This window comes from Embiotoca jacksoni, unplaced genomic scaffold, assembly GCF_022577435.1.
Source record: "Embiotoca jacksoni isolate LCO1_2020_lvr unplaced genomic scaffold, fEmbJac1.0.p SCAF_2, whole genome shotgun sequence".
Lineage (NCBI taxonomy): Eukaryota > Metazoa > Chordata > Actinopteri > Embiotocidae > Embiotoca > Embiotoca jacksoni.
The window spans coordinates 18530520-18554205 of NW_027185340.1; the positions used below are offsets into that span (position 1 = coordinate 18530520).

The 23686-nt window shown below is 40.4% G+C and overlaps 1 protein-coding gene across 16 annotated transcripts in view; it reads right to left on the reverse strand.

Moving 5' to 3' along the window:
* The window catches only part of tns1b (tensin 1b), a 171834-nt gene that overhangs the window by 34711 nt on the left and 113437 nt on the right, over nt 1-23686 (reverse strand). For 9 of the 16 annotated variants that reach the window (XM_069154857.1, XM_069154866.1, XM_069154856.1 and 6 more), the window contains 12 exons: nt 19667-19716; nt 14703-14874; nt 13291-13341; nt 13027-13149; nt 10784-10848; nt 9532-9615; nt 8510-8622; nt 8362-8422; nt 6283-6358; nt 3479-3608; nt 2956-3023; nt 2488-2617 (listed from right to left, as the gene is read on the reverse strand). In XM_069154857.1, the coding sequence (XP_069010958.1) occupies nt 2488-2617; nt 2956-3023; nt 3479-3608; nt 6283-6358; nt 8362-8422; nt 8510-8622; nt 9532-9615; nt 10784-10848; nt 13027-13149; nt 13291-13341; nt 14703-14874; nt 19667-19716 (1123 nt within the window). The remainder of the gene's footprint in view (nt 1-2487; nt 2618-2955; nt 3024-3478; nt 3609-6282; nt 6359-8361; nt 8423-8509; nt 8623-9531; nt 9616-10783; nt 10849-13026; nt 13150-13290; nt 13342-14702; nt 14875-19666; nt 19717-23686) is intronic. The other 7 variants (XM_069154860.1, XM_069154859.1, XM_069154863.1 and 4 more) reach the window with 3 other exon arrangements.

Here is a 23686-nt window from a genome sequence, read left to right on the forward strand (position 1 = left end):
CACACACACACACACACACACACACACACACACACACACACACACACACACACACACACACACACACACACACACAAGTCTGCACATCTATCCTTGTTAGGACTTTGCACTGACTTCCATTCGTTGTGGACAACCTAATCTAAATTCTAACCTTAAACAGGACCTCAGAAATAAGGTCATTCCTCTTTATCAGGACCAGACTTTGGTCTCCATGACTACTGGTCCGGACAACGTTGGTGTTGATAGAAAAAGGTAACAAAAACACATATACACACACGCACGCTCACCTTCTCTTAAACAGAAAGAGAGGAGACTTACACCTGTTCTATTTTAGCAGGGCCTATTTCAAGCTGCCGCCGAGTGTGGAGTAGACACTTTATGGGCAGTGATAGAGGGAGGCCAAGTCACCTCTGACCTTTGACTATCTGAGAGCCCAATAGAAACATACAAGGAGAATTAAGGACATCAAATAAATAACCAGCATGCTGCTTCGAAGAAATAAAGTCAATGTACTGTTTTGAAAAAATTGTCCTTTAAATCGCAGACATCACAAAATACTTTTAAACTGCTGTAACGTTGCACTAAAAAATTATCAGTTACTTCCTGAACAGTGTGCATCTGCTGGTTTGTGCATTTTTCCAACCTTCTGTATCATTTAATATTATTATAGTTCATCAGGTTTATCACATAGAGATCACACGCACAGGTGGAATTACTAAGTACATTTAATCGAGTACTTCCCTTCAGTACAGTTAACAGTCACGTGTATGTGCATTTTAAAGGGGCTTTGGTTACCTTTACTTTGCACATTTTGGAGGATCATACTTCTGCACATTTACTCAATTAACACTATGAATTTATCACTTTTTCTTGTGAAAGAGCATTTTAACATTGTGTTATAACTAATTTCACTTAACTAAAGCATCTAAATATTTGCTCCATTACTTCATGCCCTGTAAACACCGACAGTTGTGTTGCAGCTTGTGGATGAGCCGGAAGAAAAACTTTAGAAAAGAATTTAACCACAGTCTAATCTGTTGTAATAGTGTCTTTAATCAATGTTGGATCATGCAGGGAATGTGATCTGATGTCAAAGTAAACATGGGATCTTTTCTCCTTAAATTGTTTTGTAAGACATCAACTTTAATGATATTAAATATTAGCTTTTTATGTACCACAGACAGAAGGAAACACATTCCAAATTCGAACAACCAAGCTGACCCTGTTGACAAGTGTTGATAATGTCTAAGGTATAACAAATGGTATAACAAAGGGCGTAGCATTGCTCCCTTTTTTGGGTGGCGTAGAAAGCTGCACTTTGGCCACAGTGACCACCGCTGCCTCAAAAGGAAGACTCTGTCCATGCCTGTGGCTCAACCCAGGAATGTCTCGCACTGCACTCTGGGAAGCAATAGAGTCGGGTCCCGTGGGGCCTTTGGCTGCTGTGCGGTGATAATTTCACCACAAATGAATTCAGTGGTACCAATGCTTCCCCTCCCTTTCACAATACAATTCACCATTTACGTCTAGTACTGTGTGGGAACCAAGAAAAGCAGCTCCAGGGTCAACTTTGATACTTCCATGAGGACTGTAAATAAACAGACTCTCTTAGGAAACATCTTTGTGATGCAATAAGTAACCAAGCAACACTATAATAAACAAATATAAGCCTTTAAATCTTTGCCCTGCCTAATGAATCATTTCAACTTCGTTTGAACTTAAACGTGACCTCCGTCTGACCCCGTCATGTGTGAGTTTTAAAGAGATGAAAGTGTGAAAAGACTCTTGAAACTCCATTAGGATCAGATCCGAGTCTGTCATCTGTTATCACGCAGAAAGACAAAAAACGCCTTGTTGCAGAGGTTGCCGTGGTTACAGGCCGTTTGTGTGTGCATCTGTGCGTGATGGAAAAAAGACAAAAAATAGTGTCCCAACTTCCTCTCAACCACATTAAAATGCAGTTCCTCAGTGACATGTAGAGTTTGCGTGATGTGACCTTTCACCGAGAAGTTCATCAGAGGAGTCTGTCCCTGAAGAGAGGATCCACTCACCAGGACTCAGAGGTGGTGAAGAAACCTTGTTGGTCTATTCTTGGAGACCGACCCGTCGTTTTGTTTGAGAGTAGAAAGTTGTCAAAGCAAGCTAGATGCTATGGGTCACGTTACATCGACACTTGTCTTTTTACATAAATGTGATCATTAGCTAAATGATAATAAATTTGCCATTTTTTTCACATTAGCCTCATTAGAATAAAGCCTAACTGAGACCTACCATAAGTTACCGCTGTAAAAAGTTGACAACTGTACATGACAAGTCGAGGAGGCAGGAATACTTTATCCTTCTTTGACTCGTTTTGTTTCTGTATTTGTACAGTATTCTGTCTAAAATAACAACCAAAGTATTTTGTAATGTTTGGAGTGTGTGTTCACAGCTTTACCGAGTGAAGTGTGCAGGAAAAACAGAAAATACTCGGATCTATAATCGTACCGTTCTCACCGTCTGTGGCGTCCTCGCAGCCGTGATTGAAGTTTTCATACGAGTCCCAGCGGATGAGAGGATCCTGTGTGTTGTAGTCAACCGAGACGCTCGGCCCGTTCTCCAGGTTGTCCATACCTTGACCAGAAGTACAAAGAAACAGAGCAGAAAACGTGAATGTCTTTACATCTCAGGGAGGCAAACCTAACTCGGATCCTGACTGTGAAAATAAACAGACAAGTCAAACCTAATCTTCCTTTAAAAAAGGCCCAGTTTAACTTATTGTCCTATTTCATTTCATTAAATGAACAATAATAAACTTTTAAAAAAAAATTGTTTTAGCTGGGGTCTTTTGTTGCATGTCACATTCCTGTCATTTTCTGTCTGTTACTTTCAAATAAAGGCAAAAATACTTATTTCTAATAAGTATGATGGTATACAGTATACAGTGCAGCCATAAGAATGAGCACATTGATTCTTACCATGGATTTTCTCTGGTCCAAAGGAGAAAATAAACTCCACTTTTCCATATTCTGGAAACCTGTCATCTGCACAAAGGAAAGAAAGAGAGAAACTGAGTGATTAGTCAGTGATCAACAATTTTAAAACATTAACATTGTAACATGGGTCGTTACAGTGGCAAATACATGTATTAAGTATTTAAAGACCGTATATCGATTGCATACAGTAGTAACATTTTCAGAGCTGCAGGTTTTACTTACGACTGTCTGCATACATACGACGTGCTGTGATGCCAGCCAATGCGAAGATTAAGATGATTGATTGATTTTATTTTATAATTGTGACATGCATAGCAGCATGCTCAGCCCAAACAAGCTTACAAGACACCAATAATAACAAAAAAGAAGGCCAGAGCCATATTTTTTTTTTAAAAACAAAGCTTTAAAAAATTACAAGTGATTCTAAACAAATAGACCTTGCTGATGTTTTTTCCCAGCTTTAGCAACAAAGCTAGCCCACAGCTGATTTCTTTGCCGTTTACCTTTGAATGTCTCATCGAGCTCATCTTTCCCAAAGACAATACCCAGGTCGTGAACAGCGCAGGTGTGAAACTGCACCCGGAAGATCACATCTCGGCACGGGCTGCGGTAGCGTTTGTGGTAGCACTTGAGCTGCAGGGTGGAAACCATCAGATGAGATTCATCAAGCAGGGACAACAGAAACTCAGCAGGTCAGTTTAATATAGTTGGACTGCAGTTGTATGGATACCTTTGAGCCTCGACAGTTACTGGGCTACACACTGAACATTTTGTTTTCGACAGTTTTGTCATTTATGTTATAAAAATAAGTTTTCACCTGAAGACTAAAACTGCTTTTATAGCTTGACTTGAGTGTCAATAGTCAGAATATCAAGTGAGCACAACATAAAATGTATGAAACACAGGCAACTTGATTCACTGCTGGCTCCTTCTCTCGTCTGGCTCAGAGCTAGAAAAAAAAACACTTTTTTATATATAGATATGCCTTGTAACAGCAAGGCCTCCCCACAAGCATTATTATCCAAACTGGTTCTCCCAACACAACATCTTTAAGAGCAACACTAAAACAACACACAGGAAAATCTGCTCCCTCCCCTCCTGCTGTTGCCTGATGTTCAGCCTGGGCCTGTTTTTTCTTTAACAAGGACCTCACATTTACAGTTACTGGAGGACTACTGACCTAAACCCAAACAACATGCAGCTCACACACCGTGGCTGAAAAGAATACCAAAACAAAAACTGACCAACTGTAAAACATCCTACACCGAAAATAGGAGTAAATATTTCCAAGCTATTTATGGTTTGTTTTGACATAATAAATATTGGTGCCAAATAAAAGGAACTGCAGCTAAAAACTATTGATTATGACTCAGGAGAGACTCGCTGATCCTTCTTTCTTTGTGTGGGGCAACAAACACAACACATAAAACTCCCAAATCCACACAAACATATAAAGGACTGAGGAGAAGAAGGAAGTAAAACATCCTATGGATTTGCAGAGCTTTTTTTGGGATACGGTAAACGTCCCAGTGAGGGGTCTGTTACATGAGGAAAAACAACGCTGCCAAACTAAGTTTGATTACAAAATAATAGAAGGGAAAAAACATAAATTTTAAGCTAACATGTTGCCTTTAGTGCCCACATTTTCATTTTCACACGAAGTCTTAACATTTTCCAAAGCTGTTCTTTCCTCATTAGCGAATAGGTCACATTTAATGTTCGAGGAATAGCTTGACATTTTGGGAAACAGTCTTATTCACATCCTTGCTGTGAGTGAGATGAGAAGATATTTTCTTCTCTTGATGACCCTCGTGTCTGTGTGCTAATAATGAAGCTGGGTGTAAAAAAAAATCTGCCAGCAAGCACATCTAAACCTCATTAAATGCAATTACTGCATTTGTTTAATTTATACATAAACCAAAGTGTAGAAATTACAAGTTGTGGTTGTCACAGCACCCAGACAGGAAACAGGAAAATATCACAGTTTTTAAAAGCACAACTTGTTTTTAACTACAGCTTAAACAAATGAGAAATTAAAATGAGATCATGTTAATTAACGAACTTCTTAACTTGGACCTTAACTCGTTTGATGAGTTTATTGTAACATTCTGGATAAAACTTTATCATAAACACAGACAAACTTGAAACCAAATTTAAAATGTCCAAACTGCCAACAGGAGAAGAAAATCTGAAGAATATCAAACATCTTCATAAAGGGGTTTTCACCAATTAGTCATTTTTGGCAGTGGTGTAAATTGACAGCTGCACAAACACAAACCATCACAGTTTAAAATGCAGGCGCACACTCTGTTCTGACTGACACCACGGTTCACATTTTCCCTGTTATCTGAATAATAATAAGCGTCAGCAAGCGACGGCTCAGTCAGATGATGCATTCAGCAGAATCCATAAGTCTGTCTTAAATAAAGGATGAGATACGAGTCCGGCTCCCAGGGCCAAAACCAAACGGCCTCCAGCTCACATTAAGTGCTCCCTTTGAAATTCTCCACGCTGAAATTATGAGCCCCGAGGACACCTCATGGATAACATTATGGCCCCAATGACAGTAGAAGCAGAAACTTTGCTGATGTGTGCAGTTCTTCTACATGCATAAACCAGAGGCTCCCACAGGTGCAAAACATAAAAAATAATTATCCCCAAAATTCTAAAACATCTCGCACAAAGAATTAAAATTACACATCTGACATGCAACTTACTCTTAAATGATCATGTCATGTTAAAATAGGACCTTTTGTACGCTTAAGCGCTGTTGGAAAGGAAGCATGGTGCCATTTTGACGTCATAGTTTCCAGCAGCATATTGTGTGCTAATGACGGTCTATAAACCGAGGCACAGGACCCAGTCCAACTGTCTTTCCCTGAGTTTTACAGCCCTATTTCTTCTGTGAATGGTTACTATAAAATACTACAGCACATGCGTATAACACACACACCCAATGTCAGTTTGGAAAAACCAACTAGGATTCCCTCATTACCGTTACACAATAAAAATCAGTTCATTCTCTGTACATGTCTGCAGCTGCTCTCATGGGCATTCAGTACTAATCACCATTTAACATCTGTTGATTTTTCCTTCTTTCTGGCACAATAGAAGACAATAAAGGTTGTTATTGGCTGCACACTCGCGAGTTCAGTGACGACATGCAAAGCTTCCAGTTTCTTGTTTTCTGGTCTAAATTTAAATGGCTTGAATCTTTACAAACAACTGAGAGACTGCAGTGAGCCTTTTTAATTTTATTCTTCATCATGTGGCACGAACATCTGCAGCATATTTTTGCTGTTCTTACCAAGATGTCCCCTTTCAGAAGAAGACCAGGTTCGATGGTGATACAGATGCTCGTCTGGCTGTCGCCCTGGACGTTACTGCAAGAAAATTAAAAAACATACATTAGATAACAAGCCTGTCTTCGTAATTACTGCTGTATAAATTAAATCTGACATCTTAACAAAGCATCAGTTATTGTTTTTGCCTGTCTGGATATAACCAAGCGCACATGATCTACTAACAATCGCTTATTTGCTTTAACAGTGGCTGTTAACAGTGGCGATCGCCGAGAATAACCGCGATGTAGCGCTGGGCTAATTTTGGGCCTTAGTGTCTACATGATCGTCTAAGTGGGAGAGTGGGATCAAAGGGTGGAGACTGCTAATAGGGAGCATGTGAGAAAACGTGGGGCAGAATGAGATTTGGGGGGATTGAAAGGGTTGACAGTCTGGAAATGTATGTGCACTAATTGTTTCACACTTACTTATTGTGTAGCCCATTGTGTAACACCAGCAGGCTTCACTATTTACAGTAATAATGTTAAATAGATGTATGTTAAAACTGAGGGGGGGGGGGGGAGGCAGAGGCTCTATGTCGCATTTTAGCATCATTCAGCTCATTGTTTTGGTTTTCTGGCCCACAAACTCTGCTCTCATCACCTTTGTTTCTAGCTGCAATAGGTATCTCCTTTAAGGAAAAACCAAAGCTCTAAAAATCCCCTTTTCCTAATAATAAACAGCAGACAGAAAAAGTTTGAACAACCATCAGCTAACCAGCCTGATATTCTTCTCAGGAGTTGGTGGAGACCAAAACCGAGCAAAAATTACAGAGAATAATTGACATCAAAATGTTGAAATAGCCAAATTAATGCTGAAGTTTCTTTGAGTAAATTCAACATTTCTAAATGTGTTTTTCACAAAATTTTAATAATGTAGCGTTAAAGAAGCGTAGGATGTAGGCTTTAGTGGCATTTAGTGGTGAGGTTGCCCACGGCAACCAACTGAGGTATCCCCTCCCCTAACCATCCCCTTCCAAGAATGTAAAGACAATTTTCGGTGGCTGCAAAACCTGCAACAAAGACTAATTGATCTCTTTCGAGCCAGTATGTGGCGTGTCCCTTCTGGGCTGCTGTAGAAACATGGCGGTGAAGCATGGCAGGCTCCATGGAAGAGTACCGGCTCTCTATGTCGATATGAAGGGCTCATTCTGAGGGGACGATTCATATTTTTAGGTGATTATACACTAATGAAAACATAATTATGAATATTTTTTTCCATTTCTGCCACTAGATCCCTCTAAATCTGGCACACTGAATCTTTAAGCACTACTTAATGGTTGCATTAAGGCTGTTAACATTTATTTTGTCCCTACAACCTTTCACTCAACTGCCGAAGAACCAAAAAAGTTGGACATATTGTGTTAATTTTGTAGCTGAGTCTCGGCTACAATTTTTATTCCAATTGAGTTAAGCTTACAAAATCCTACTAAGATAATAGGTTGAGATATTAAAGCTTAAAAATGGGAAGTGGGGGTCCGAATGCTTAATTGTAAAAGTTGCAATTTTGCACTGACTACTAACTAAACCTTGGAAACTAAATTTAAACTGTCATGCTTTCAAATATGTCGTATGGAGACTGTTTGCCCGCCTCATCCATCTGAGGGCAGTGCTGCGCTCACCTCCTCATCTCCTCCTCTCTAACCTCCCAAAACAACAACAGAAAGATGTACAATCCGTTATTTCCTGTCTGGCCCCGAGAACCAGCAGGGCCCTCCGGCAGGAAAACCCCGCAGGCGTCCACACAGATGCCTGTCTGCCCGTTTCATTGGCTCTCCAGTCACAAATAACATGAGACGTGATTACGGGATCTGAGTAGAGAAACAAGAGCCTGCAGCTGGGGAGGCAAGCTAAACACAATAACGTGAGCCAAGCTCGGAGTGTAAACTGGCGGGAAGGGTGGTGTGGATGTATATTGGGATGCGGGGGAGTCAGGGGGAGCGGCTATAAAGGAAAATCAGGGTTTTTTATAATTGAGCCATTACTAGCTCGCTATCCCTGGAATCTTGTAAAAGCATTTGGGCGTGAGTGTGTTTTAAGACTTACTAGATCCCAGATGTGTAGACGGGCTGCATGGCCTGGTAGATTTTGAGGAAAGGACGACAACCTGGAACAAATATATATATATTTTTTTTACGTTGTTCAAAAATAAATGTATGAAAACGTGAGTGGATATTGTTGCGTGACATCTCACCTCCCTTCGACTCAAAGTTGGGGATGCCGTGCAGGATGACGTGATGAAGGAACAGGGGTTTGTTGTTGATCTTGATGTGTCCAGAGAGCAGGCCGCTGAAGTACTCGACATACCTGAGAGAAGAGGAGGGGATCAGAGCGGTGAGGCTGTTTGTCCTCTCGGGTCAAACTGTATCACGATGATCAGTGTTTTACAACAAAGGGATGAACAGATAATCCTGTGTTCATCGCAACAAAGACACACAAGCTTTGACCTTTAGCGGCAACAACGGATGTCATCAGTTTGTAAGCCATGTTGAAGGAAGAAACTTTCACACTAAGGTTTCTTTTCAATTAAAAATTTAAAACTTTAAATAATTTAAACCTGCATTAATCAATATTTTTTAAATCAAAACTGGATGACATGACTATGTATATTGCCAAAGAGATTGCTAGCGGCGACAAACCCACAGAAAATGACTTTGCACTGTGCAGTCTTTTGAATCATTGTTTTGTTTTTTCCGCCAGACACCATGCAGACCAAATCAACAATTCAAAAGATAAAGAGACTGATTTTATTTTTTAAATTGTTGGGAGACTGAGATAAAGCTAAAATTGTTTGAATATTGGATGTACATTCAAAAGAAGAAGTTATAAACCTAAGTCAGAGCAAGAAGAAGAAAATAGAAACGCATGGTGGAGCCACGCTAGACTTCAAGAATTCATGTAGCTGATCAGGACACGGATTAAAAAATAAAATAAATCAAACATCCAGAAACATGACTCCAGATTAAGAATAATGTTTGCCCATGTGTACTAAATGCCAACATAGAGAACTTATCATTAACAAGTTCCTACTTTGTAAAGTGATAGTATGTCAATGTTGTCTTTCCAGTTTGTTTTGATGCCCTGAGGAGGCTTTAAAAAAAAAAAAAAAAAATTAATGCAGCTTTAAAATGTTTATTTTGTAAAGAGATATATTTCTTTTTGTGAGAGAGTTCACTCTGGGGTCAACTATAAACAAAAGGTGAAGGAAAGACTGACCTTTTCTGAGATGGCTGACCGACAGGAAGCACTTTGTCTTCATAGAAGCGCTTCATGGCAAACCTGTCCAGAGCCTGGTCGGCACTGCAGTCCAACAAGACAGTTTTGTAAGAACACACACGGCTAATATACACGTTATTTTTTACATTCCAATATCTGCAATGTATACAATATATACATTATGTCAAGTATGTAGCACACGGGTGTGCAGCATCTACATAGTTATGCAGCCTGATAATCTGAGGGAAAAAGGAAAATCAACCCCGGTAAGTTTGTTAGACATCGAAAAAGTCTGCAGGCTGTGACTGCTGGGAAAATTATTTTAATACACACACATTTCATGCAAGCTTCTGAAGTGAGCATAGAATTAATTGGAAAGAGAGATGCTCTTGGCACAAATAAAAGCAAATCAGGGGGAAAAGTACAAATTAAATAAATCTAAGTGGATCATAAGAAGGAATTTGGAATCAAAGTGTTTTATATAATGCAATATAATCCATGCGTGTACATCTTTTTCCATAATTCAACATTCACATTCACATGTGGCACGGCCGTTTCATGTTCAGGCATTTTGCTGCTTCTTCACTTCTCAAAGCCACTTTATGTCATCTTTAAATTGGCTTGTGGGATAATGAGATTACAGAGAAATCTAATAGTTTTACAGCAAAGCGAGACTGTTCCCCCCCCCCTTGTGTGTGTTTTTCCTGGCCAATCAGCGCTCTTATAAAAAACAACAGCGAGTCATGCGCTCCTCAGATTGTTTTCTGTCGTTAAATGTCATTCTATTTAGTTCCATCTAAAAATACATCAAATAAAAAATAACAAAAAAGAAGGAATTTGACACTTACGATGCAGTCACCGTTCGATATAACTCACTGCTTTCTGCTCAGGTTTATGATATTAAGCGATTTTCTTGTAATATAGCACTTTTATTTGCCCAAGTAAAAGTGCTGTATTCCGGTCTCATGTTCCTCCCTTCCTCCCTGTGTTGATCACACGACTGTTCTTCAGATGTAGGCTTCGGTCTTGTGATGAACAATGCCGGCTTATCTAGTTTTCCCTCTCATGCAGCTCCCCCTCTTCTCTCTCATTTTCCCACTCGTATTATTCTGTTTCCAGAAAATCACCGATTCTATCTTCAAGCCTCCTCCTCGCTCTCTCCCTCTCTGTCTGACTTTCTTTCTTCTCTCAAAGTGTTTTACGACTTGCAATTTCTTCGGCTGCAGCAGAGATTATCTTTATAAAGACCTACCTGGCAGATATGTTGCTGTAATGCATGTAGGCCGCCACCACCACTCCAGTTCTGCCCCGGTTGCCCTGAAAAGACATCGGTCAAGCGAGAATAAGCATTTTATGTTCCACACATGATGGTGAAGCATGCAGAGATCAGTCCTGTTGTGGATTTTTGTTATTGGAGTTATTTAAGCGCTAACTTCACTGGTGAATTTATGAAACAAATGTAAACAGAAGTGCACCACAGAGATAAAGACACCTAATTACAGTTTCATTTTATTAAAGAACGACTTCAGTAATTTTGTGTCGTACTTTCATATAAGTATGGAATTCATAAGGAGCAGAAATATAGTTTTACATCTCCTCTCTTCAGCTTCTCGTTGGAGCTCTACCAAGAACAGGCTGTTTTGTGTTTGCATATTGAAGAGGTATTGATATCAAGGACCATCTCCTCTGATTGGCTGAATCTTTTCTCTGTCTTGTAGCTTGCTCGCCTTACAACAAAATGACTGCTGTGTATTTTCATCAACATAAAACGTTGGAAAGTAGGGCATGAACAAGTTTGTTACATCACAAACTCAGAGGTTCAAGTGTCTCCTGCAGCACAGTTGCTGGACACAAGCTGTGTGCTTTTCTCTGTGGATTGAGAGGCGTTCCATTTTTCCAGTATGTACAAAGCTCCTACACCTGATTTATAATCAAGAGAAATGTTAATCTACATATATACAATATGTAATCTTAACATAAAAGGTAAAAATGAATGCATGAGAGGTTATCCTGACATTTAATCTCTTGTACAGAAAATAAAAAAAACATAGGAAAAAAATGTTGTTTACAGCTTGTGAGTGTGACAGTAAAATCATGTGAGTTGGCATCATGTCACCATTTCCAATAAATTTGGGCCGTAAGGTCTCAACAAATGTTCGCTTTATATAGAATCTATTTTTGGTAATTGTAATTATGGTGATGTTGTGATGTTTAGCGAATGCTAAAAGTTTGAAAAAAGTAGTTATTCTTATTTTAAATTCAATGCAACCAGTTTTCAACAAAGACTCTGTTTGTTTTAAGTCTCCAGGTCCAAGTTGAGAAAATGTGGACCCTCCAAAAACAGAAGAAACTTTTCAACTATTTCCACAAACTGAGCCCCTCACATGAGTGGAGTTCCTAATGTTATTCTAATCTTTGTGCTTTCATGTTAACTCTTTGTGTTGCTGCTAATCTTGGCCAGTTCTCCCTTGTAAAACAGATTCTTTGGGCTAAATAAAGAGAACTGAACATGACCGTACACTGACTGTGTCCCTTTAAGTTTCTTGCTTACATTAGTAATGTAAAAAACTATATAAAGCATGTGACAGTACCTGTTATTGACATGGTGGAAAAAACGGTTGGGCTAAACTGATGCACTCATTACTATGGCAACAAACTAAAGTCAGACTGCCATACATCTATCCATCTTTAAAACAAGGATCTCTGTGGGGAACGAGTGTGTTACGCATTATAAATACGCCGGTCGCTTTAACAGCGTGGAGCCCAGTGGAAATGATTTGTTGATATGTGGAAACCCAACACGGCCTGCTTCCTTAGTGACCACCACAACCTCCAAACCAGCGTTACTCAACTCCCAGAAAAAAAAAAAAAAAAAAAAAAAAAAACAGCAGTTGTTATGGCAGCCGACTTGTTTGCAACCTCCTTGTGGGAACATGGTGGAATGAGGCTTCAGGATCCCAAACGTTAATTCTTGTGTTGCAAAATGCAATCAGGAACAGCAGCGGGGTTAACATGAAAATGATTAGGTATTACGTTTGGGACTAGTAGTTGTATTTGGATCCGCTTTTTCTGGTTTTGTGTCAGCGTGCTGAGGAGCCGGATGAGTGCGGCTCGCCACAAGACTATAATGTGAGGCAAGCGAGTTAAAGCAACAACAGGAAAATATTGGTCAATCCTGTTTTTTATGGTATTGTTAAGGCTAAAAGGGTAAATAAACCTTAAGTAGTCATGATGAGTGGCGTGCCTCACCGCTCTAATTTATGCTTTCCTAACCCTCATTCAGCAGAAACCCAACCCAAACACAATAAGACACACTTTCACACACAAACACTTAACCCTGAATCTCAGGGTTTCACCCAGGAACAACATCATTACAGGCACAACAACAGCTGCGGTCTCTTTGGGAAGTAGGGGTCCTGAGAGGAGCCTGAGAGCACCATCTACTGTCCACACAGACTTCATCACAACACCTCCCTCCTCGCCTTTCAGTCTCACCTTGTTGTGGATAACCACCACGTTGTGGCTGTCCGCACTCAGCCACGTGTCCATGGCCTTGCAGATGCTGCAGATTTTGTCCAGGGCCGGAGCGTGGTGGTCAGGCCAGCCGAAGTCCAACACCTGACAGACGAGTGGAGAGAGATTCAGACTAGTGGTCAAGAGAGGAGAGGAGAGGAGAGGAGAGGAGAGGAGAGGAGAGGAGAGGAGAGGAGAGGAGAGGAGAGGAGAGGAGAGGAGAGGAGAGGAGAATCGAGGGTTTACCTTTGGATTAAGTTGGCTGATGTCATACCGCTTCTCACTGAGGTTGAAGAGCTAAAGGAAAGGAAGTAAAAACAAACACTATTACTGGCTTAATTTAAGTAGTTCACTCTGCAGGCTTTGGAGCGCCTGTCTGGTAACAGATTTCAAAGATATTAATCTGACATCAAGGTGGTAGATTTACCATTCAAAATTCATGTTCACATTTGAAACATTTCTTGTAAAACAGGGCAGAGCTATCTTAAATTAAAGGGCAATATAAGGCTAGCGCTATGCTTGATTGTTTCTAATTTCAAACGGTATGTTTCACTTACGCCTGAGTAAAGAAAGATGTGTTTAGCAAGGTCCTTTTGGGTAAATTCAATAAGCTTTTAACATTACCAAAGTCTAAAATAGCTTTTATTTGCATCCGGCACAATAGCTACCTCACAGTGGATGAATCAGTCCTGAGCAGGGCTCTTCCTATAAACTATAACTCAATATAATAATGCAGTTAGTGATTGATAAGCAAACAAGTGGCCTTGCTAGGTTACTACTTGAGGTAACCAATTAGCTTATCACGCTGACATTATCCCCCTGGTGGCGAAACAGGGACTTCTCTGCTTTCCCTTTTGCCACTGCGACCCCAGTTGGGACTAAATGCTGACATTAGCATCAATACACTGTTCAATCTATTGCTCAACCTTCTGCTCCTTTGGCTTTGAAGATGTGACCTTCCCTGAAACCGTAGCAAAGGTCGAAACGCTAAAGTTCAGTAAGAACCAGAGGAGTTAACAGCAGCAAACCGTACGACCAAATCCATTGTTGGTTCCTTCCCTCAAACACGACCCACAGGAGTGCTTCCAAAATCAGCACCTCTGTATTAGCAAAAAAAAAACAAAAAACACTTGGTTGGGTTTGGGAAAGATTATCGGTTGCGTCAAAATGATGACTTGAACCATGTTGCATTGAAGCGGAAATGAACCACTGAACAATATAACTGCGGTGTGTTTGATTTTTTTTTTTTAAAGTCAAGATAAAAATACAATAAAATCTGTCATTCACCTACATTTGATTAAAACAAAATTGTTCACTTTTTTGCCAGCATGGCGAAGCTGCTACTTCCTTAAAGTTATGCAAACTTTTTTTGTCATGGTAACAGTAAACACAATTTTTTTTTAAAAAGTGTTCTGGGTCATGGTTTGAAATTGGAAGCCACCAGTGGCCTCCTCCACCCAAATCCACTGTTGTAGCTGACCATCCACCCAACCTGTCTTCTCCTGACGAGGAAAAACTCACATTCTAGAAGTCATCTGACCAGCATCACTTCTGCAGGACAGCCGTCGAAGCGGCTGGACGGTTGGACGTCAGAGTTATAGGTTGTAATAAGCTGCTTGCGCTAAAGACCTGAGCGTGATTTTAATTTGAAACCGTACCAGGTAGTTTTGGCCGTGTTTGGAGAGCAGCATGGAAGCGACCTCCCTCAGGTTGGCAGCGTAGCTCTGCTCCTCCACGCTGCTGGGGAACGACACGGAGATGATCCTCTCTGTGATGTAGAGCAGGTCCAGCTCGTAGCTCTCTTCCAGGGCCTGCAGCAGACTCACACTCCTGCAGGAAGAAATAGAAGAAGAACTGACAATTCAAGTTGCGCAGGGAAATTCTGAATGTCAGCGGCCGGACTGCACAGAAAAACTCATGTGAACCACTGGACCACAAAAGATAGATGTTAGAAGGCGTTTAATACCCAGAAGTAATGCAGCGCATGTGATTTACACACATGTGTTTGTGTTTACAAGGCTGGCTGAATTATGATCACTTTAACCATAGCAACCAACCAGGCTAAAAATAAGTCCTGAAGTTGTTGAGCTTTTATTTAGTTTCGACATTTCTGTTCATCATTTTGTCCACAGAGAGATGTTTAAACACTCTGTACTTTAAACCTTAATTTAGTCACAAAGGGCTGATTCACCATGACTCAGTTAAAAGTGATGGATGCTCCTGTCTGTAGCCGTCACAGTTCCTTCCCACAAGTAAATCGTGTTTTACAAAGATCTTCAGGTTGATTTGTTTGATACAGATGAAATCACTGCATCGTGATGCATTCAAGTTCCTTTAATATAGGAACAGTAATTTATTTCACAGACACATCATATCAGGAGGGAATTTCAGGTGTGTCTGGATTTTAACCCGAGTCATTTCACATCCAAAGAGCCAATGTAGCTGGAGCCAAAGCATGGAAATATGTGGCTGCTTACTTCATCTGAAAACGTTGTTCTCAATGTCCTTTACGCAGCAGACTACATTTCACATTTGGTCAAACACAAACATTCTTTCTTAAAGCCAACAAGTAACAAATATCCGTATATGGAGAAGTACAAATGCCAAATCCACAATGACATCACTGAATCTCAGGGGGGTTCATGCTTTCCACCAACATGCAAGCTTTCCTCACTGAATTAACACGTTATGTTGTTAGACTTTGTCTGAGAAGGAAAGAGAGCAAGGGCAATGTGATTAATTCAATGAACACACCAGCATAATAAGAATTACAGGATGCGTGTGCACGTTATAAACACATCATGATGGACATTGATGAGCAAAAGTGTTTTGGTAGAAGGTAGCTGGCAGATCAGGTCAAGGAGGAGAAAAAGGAGACTGATGAAAAGGATGAAGAAAAAGGAAACTGTAAAGGAACAGTCCACCCATTTAGCTTCGTGCTCGTCACTAAACTAGAATTACCGCCTAGCGTTTGTTGGCCTCCAGTAACGACTCAAGTTGTAGTTTACATGTATATCTGTCTAAACCCATATAGATATTGAACTCAGTGACCTTGACATTTAACCTCCAAAATCTAAACAATTCTTTGCAAAGTGAACATTTGTGACAAATTTTAAGAAATGCCTTCAAGGTGTTCCTAAATTTTTTTGTTCACACTCATGGTTTAATGTGAGGCGACAGTGACCTTGACCTTTGACCTTTAAACACCAACATATTTTCAATCTCTTATCAGGTTATCGTTGGTACTAAACTAATGTTTCTGCCAAATTTGAACAAATTCCTTCAGGGCTCTCTTTGACACATTGCGTTTACAAGATGGGGACAGACAGATGAGAGAAACGTGAGGTCACAGCGACTTTGAACTTTGACCTTTGACCACCAAACTCTAATCAGTTCTTTCTTGAAGCCAAGTAAATGGTTGTGGCACATTTGAAGGAATTCCATCCAGGAGTTTATGAAGAAATCATGTTCATGTGAATGTGTTGAATTGGGGTGACAGTGACCTTGACCTTTGGCCTTTGTCTCCCAAATTTTAATCAGCTCATCCTTGGTATAAACTGAATGCTTTTGCCAAGTTTGACCAAATTACTTTAAGGCGTTCTAGAGATATCACGTTCACGAGAAAGGAAGTGGCAGAAATTTGGACAATGTTGCTCCAAAACAAGTGTTGTGTCTATCAAATGTCCACAAACTTTACTAGTGCTGCGTTGCCAAATGATTTCATTGAGTGTCTTCAGAGGTCAACTATCCAAAACGTATCTTTTTCTCTCTCTAACTTTTTGCTTTGGAGTAAAACCTCACCTTGTTGTTTTTAGATTTTGGGTTTGGTACAGAGCCAGTCAGACTGTTTCCCTATTTCCAGTCTTTATTCTAAGCTAAGCTAACTCAACTGCTACTATTACTTTATATTAGAGGTCAGATTGATAGATTGGTATCTAACTTTTGACAGTGAATATCTCCCAAAATCCTTAACTTTTGTTTCCATTCCAATAGCTTTCTGTAACTGTTCCTTTAAGGACCTCAGCTGATCATATCTTTTTCAGACTTTGCAGAAAACGTCCACAGAGACCATAAAGAAGTGAAGTCATTGAACTGCGTGAATGTGCAGAGCGAGATGAAGAGGTTGAGGGAGAGGTGGCTGGACCCAGACTGCGGCATATTTCCCACATTTGTCAGCTGAGTGGCCCCCTGAGGAAATTGCTCATACGTCTGGGAGAGAGGACCACGCCAGCTTAACTGTTCAAATACTGTAACCTGTGCTGTTCTGTACATCTGGAGCCACTCAAAAACATGGTTACTGGAAATTATTCATCGCTACAGATAGAGGGGCAATTGATAAGTCACGCATGTCTCTATTGTGCCGTGACAGATGGCGTATCAAGTTGTTTGAAGTGTGTCTTTTTCTATTTGTGATTTGCAAATATATATATTTTTTTTTCAATATTTATTTTACTTTCAGCTCCGCTCATTCTTTCTAACCGTTTCCATCTTTCTTGGTATTTCCTCTTCTTGTCCATTTCCCTGTCTGTCTCTGCATGTGTGCCTTTCGCCTCTCACTGCAGTCAGAGCCAATATAGACCTGTGGTTTGGTCCTATTCCAGATCCACCAGCATGCTTTGACCGGTCCAGTGCCAAACTGTTTTCTCATGAGCTGAAGAGATGAAGTGATTGCTCCTTTTTCTGCATATTGCATTCGACCAATGACACATTATCTCCACACGCTCAATTTCACTGCTGCAGTAATCTCATTTGTGAATTTGGACAAAATCCAACTTTGAATCATGAAAAAGTTTTATCTGGAAACCTGAGACATTCAGACGTAAAGAAAAATCTCACCAGATATATGTTAGTAATGAAAGTCAACAACCAGGACTTCAGTTGGTTCCCATTTAAAATGCTGAGTGACCTCAGTGACTCCAGCGTGTAATCAGACCTGTCATAGTTCCTGATTGGTGAATACAAATATTTTCTCATGACCTGAAGGGTCACTCTATCAGTCCAGATTAAAATCAGGACTTCGATTGATTTAACCACGTTCTTATTTATATGGTTTAACAAGCAAATATATCACTTATTTTTCCCGCACAAACACCATGTGTTAGTTATCCATTTGGACTTTCCCCATATCCTTAGTTGAAGATGAACTAATGACTGATTAATATTAACAATGGATAAAGTTACTATATGTAATGCAAAAGGGATTGCTCATAATAATACATTATAACGCCATTCTGAGAGCGTGCAAAACCTTTAGCCTGTTTTAGCTTGTTTTGGTTTTCCAGCCCACAAAGTCTGCTCTCATCAAACTTGTTCTAACTATTTTCAGGAAAACAAGCTCTGCTTAAACTATTCTGTACCAAACAGTAGACCGATACAGACAGAAAAAAGCATTTAGGCTACCAGCTAAATATTTCCCCAAAGGTGGTGGAGACCAAAAACAAAGCCAAAAGAAGTAAATGAATATGTGACTTATATTTGTCAGGTGGCCCAAACAACATCTTTATAGGGTCATAATAAGTGTTTTTACAGATTATTTTACTGCCACCAAGGCACTAAAAATAAATGAATGTAGCTTTAAAGCACCAGCCACGCCAGACTGTTAAATAAATCTACAAGATTATTTTCTGTTGTTCTGTTGTTATTAACCAGACATTTTAAAAAACAATGATGTTCACAACATTTCAAAATAAAAGACTTAATGTAAAAATACTTGCAGGGTTGCAAACTACATTAGTTAAATCACCTTAACTTATCAGTGCAGCGGTATCTGTGGTTATATTTGGTGGATGGGTGTAGGTTAGGCATTGTGCTGCAAAACCTTCCACACAGATCAAAAGTATCTGTATTTTGTAATGTGAATAACTCTGTCTGAACCCACAAGTGTAATTGGATACGTTTATTTATCCAGAGTATTACAAAATAGAAAACTGTCACATAACAGCGCTGTTATGCACTTTTGAAAAATCTTGGATTTTCTTCCTTTTTATGGATGAAAATCAAGAACAATCTTCACAGTAAATGAACTCTCACATACTCTGCATGTGCTGTTAAAAGTGTTAATGTACCAGATGTTGAACTGTTTTTATTACCTCGTATCAACTCTTTGATTCGCTGCGAGGGAACCGAACTGTCATTCAAGCTTTGGACAGCATGTCAACATGAACTGTTGTGGTGTCAAGTTTTACACAGTAATTACACAACTGACAACATCTGTGACTCCCTACGGACCGAGGGGTTGACACCAAAGATCTTTTTGTCCAACAAAACGGTGAGCGGTCCAGTTCAACAGCGGGGCATGTTGCTTCAACAATTCCCCTGGCAACATCAACAAATATCATATTACATCTAAACGTTTATATTTTCAAATCATTCACATCTCAAACTGAATGTGATAGAGGATAGATTGAGTTTAGCTTAATACTCATTTCACCTCCTTTTCTATCTGTCTGAACTTCCGGGGAAAGCAGCGGAAATTAATTCCTATAATAATTCAATGACTACAGTCCAATAAGCCGAAGGAAGCCTTTTATGGGAAATGAGAAGAGGAGAGGAGGAAACAACAGAGAAGAGGAAAGGGACGAAAACAGAGGAAACAAGGAAACAAGGAGAGGAGTGAAGCTACCTTGATGGTCTGCGCCGTGACTCCATACTTTTTGAGGATTTTGTTGAGCCCTGCAAATGACAAAGAAAAACATCAGATCTGTGTTATTGCTCTATTCATACACCAGCATGTTTCTTTCAAGCTTTCCAAAAATGTACATAGTGAAAAAAAACATCAAATCATGCTATTTATCCAACATATTATTGATTTCATGGTTCATAAAGTATTTTCAAAGTCCATATTCATGTCACCATTGGTCCCACCGTTGGGTTTACCTGCTACTCATCTGTAAAAAAAAGAACCAAGCTGCTCTCTGATAATACGATCAGTCTTGTTGATATTAAATATGAATTGTTGGGAATTTGGCAGGTTGCTTGAGGAGGCATCCTTCTGCTTCAGGGTTTTGTAGATTGATTAAGGTAACAATCATGATAGAAAACTCAGCGTGTGGACATATTGAAGTCACAACAATTGTCCAGACATGAAGGTGAAGAGACGTATGAGCCAATTTGCTTCAGTTGTTTGTGGTTTGAAATTGTTTTTAACCCTCTTGACAACAACCACATTCAGAAAATAATTCTGATGATAGCTATGTACCTTCACACACTATAAAGAAGTGTAGAATGCACCTTGAGATGTGGGGTCTGTCTTTCACATGGCACCCTCGCAAAGAAAAGCAGAGAGGCCCTTGCAGAGGAAGTGTGGCTGAAGGTGATTGACTGTGTTTGGCTCCACTAAGCCGGGCCAGGATCACCTCCCCCTAAGACCAGCTCGAGGATGGGGTCAGAGGGCATGTGGACTTGTTAACTCCCCTGTGGTGTTTGGGTCACATGTGCCCAGGAGGAGGTCTGTTATCCATCATCATCCATTAGATCAGTTTGGCTGGCCAACCACCAAAGTCAAGCGCACCACTGACCGTCCTGGATGAGCATCGGCCTGCTCTGCTGTCCTAACAGCTGACTGCCTGTTAGTTAAGTCTTTACACTGTTATTTCTGCCCAAAATGACCTAATTGGTAGCCACTTCTCTAAAAAAAAAAATAGCAACCAAACTAGAACTACTGCCTTACAGCTTTATGTTTCAACCACCCACTCAAGTTGCACTTTACATCCCTGAACTGTCCAGACCTATATATTATATCTAGTGAAGACTTTGGAAGGACTTTAGCCAAGAAAGCTGATTCTGAGTTGTTTCCATGACAGTAGACAATGCTTTAAATACAGATTGAGCTGCAAAGAAGCTATAAATTCTAAAACGTGGATGTCACACATATTTTCAACCCAACAGCACAGCATATCTCTACAATCCCCACAGTTTTAAGGTGGACACCAAAGATTAGTGTCACCAATTATACATCCAACTAAAACTGAAATATGGTCACAATCTCCCCTATGGAATTGAATGATGGCCAGAACGATGAGAATGATGTCACGGTGACGTTGAGTTCATACTGTCACTTCATTTGATCCTATTTGACTTTTGCATGAAATTTAGTCAAAATGGGAGTGTAAACTCACATGTTGTGTTTTGTGAGGTCAGAGTAACCTATGACCACCAAATTCTAATCAGTTCTCCCTTAGTACTAATTGATTGGTTGTGCCAAATTTGAAGAAATTCCCCAATGGCGTTTCTGAGATTTCACATACACAAATATGACACAACCTAAAAAACTAATTCATGACCACCACTTTTGCCGCTTGTGGCATTTCAAAGGTCATTAAAGTATCATATGCCTTCTTCAAACACATCTGTTGACTCACAAATACTAAACACTGATAGAATTACAAATATAAAAACGTTTATGAATATATATGTTATTCTAGAAAGCAGTGCTCTGGCAGAATGGGAAACAGGTAAGGCAGATCCAAACTGAGGACAACAGACAACTTTACGTTCAAGCAATCCGATACTGCTTGTAACATGTTCTAGTTCCCCGTAACCGTGTACAAAAACCACTCTGATAATGTACCATGGTAATGTAAACAACTGTTTATTCGTGTAAGCATATCTCACAACTCACGGAGTGGAATAAACGTTTCAACAGATAAAATGGAGATCAAAGGTAATAGAAGTTAAATAAATGACTTGATTATCTCAGACAATGTTTTGTTGGAGATGCAAGGAGGTTATTTACCTCCAGTCCTACTGTAGAAACTCTAATATTCTGCAGACACCAAGTCACACCAGCTGTAACAAGAAGCTTTTTAAGGTTGACAGCAGATATTTGACCCGTTTTGGAATCAAACTGCAGTGACTGAGTGATAAAAAAAAAAATGCCAAGCTTTCTCAGTTTGATCATTGTTTGCAGAAAAGGACCGAAATGCTAAAGAAGTTTCCAGATCTCACGAATGCTGTTATTAATTTACAGATTCCAGGAGGTCCTGAATGCAAACACATTCATGGACACAAACACAAACGTATCAAATGATGTATCTCTGCAGCACCAGTTTATTTGGACAAATCCTCTGTTCCATTTCTCTGCTCCACTCTACATCCCCTCTGTGTTCACATGGGTCTGCTGCCCAACCGAGGTGACACAAAGAAAATCCCCCCATTTCTGTCTGCCACTTCAGCCTAAACGTTTCAGCATGTTGAAGGGGGGCCATGAAGTGCAGCGAGTCGCCAGAAGAGGACAGAGATGAATGAGCGAGAAACGGCCCAGAAGAGAAGGTTCAGAGACGGATGTGGAGCATGAAGAGGGTTAAGAGTGCTGCTGTGGGACTTGTTGTGCATCAATGCCAGGAAAAGCCCAAACTCCCCTTCAGTGTGAGGTGATTCAAAAAACATCCTCAGGTTTCGGAGTGGCAAGAGTGTTGCTGGTAACGGTGCCACCAGCATGCAAACTAAGACGTCTTAATTAGAGACTGTGAGAGTGTTCCGAGGAGCCGTCGTTTGTATTGTGCTGCAAAAATGGCCACTAACTCGTCGTTTTTTGATCCAAATTAGTCTGAAATGGTGTGCAGTGGATTTTATGAGCCACAAGATTTAAGTTAAAGTGCAACCATCTGGGTAAATAAAAGCATTGCAGTGAAGCCACGATCAGTAAGAAGACAGTAACTTTCACTGTGGTCACATTGATGTTTTTCTGAAGACATCATGATGTTCAAGAACCAGGATTGTATGAATGAATAAAACTCAACAGCAGCAGGCAGTGAATCATATGTTTAAGTGCTTCTTCATATTTTCATTTTAAGCATCTGAACAAGCAGAAATTATGACTTAAAAGATTTCTTGTGTTCCTAAAAGTTTCCCGGCACAGCAGAATTAAAGATACAAGCTCCTGAACAGCACACAATCCGCACCCAAAGAACTGATTCTCTCCTTTGAGAACTTGCATTTGGGGGAAGGGGGTGGGGGGACAAGGTAGTGGTGAGGAGGAGGAGGTGGAACTGGAGTGGGGGGTCCTGCAGATGAAAACCATCTGGGGAGGTTGATTTTACAAGCAGGCCATACAAATTAACCATCTGAGAAAGAGCGAGGGAGCGAAGGGAGGGGAAGGAGGGGAGGGGAGGGAGAGCAAAAGTCGCTGGGGGCTGGTAAAAAAGTCTGCGAGGGAGACCAGAGAAACTTTTCTGTGACAAAGAAAAAAGAAAAAAAACAGCAAAAAAAGGAGAAGGAACAGGACTAAATCCATCCATCAATCTGACCCTCCATCCCCGTCCTACCTTCCGGAAAAGGTAGCCCGTGCTCCATCGCCATGCCCCCCTCAGAGAGGAGAGCCGCCTTCTCAAAGACCCTTCTCGGTTCATCTCCGGAGAGCTCCCTCTGTTTCTCACTGCTTTGTTTCCAGCAAAGTGAAGTTTGCTCTCTGAAACCTCTCCCTTTTTCTCTGACAGCGGTAGAAGAAGAAAAAAAAGAAAAGAAAACAAGGGCTCTATTTTGGGCAGCTGCCTGCAGTGGGCCACGGCATGCTCCAGCTCCGGACCCGACTCCTCCACAGCGCTCCTCGTCTTGTTCCTTCTTCTGTCCGCGCTCTGTTTCTCGTCTTCCCTCTTCCTCCTCTCTGTCTGTGTGTTGGCCGCCCTCCCTCCCCCTCTGACTC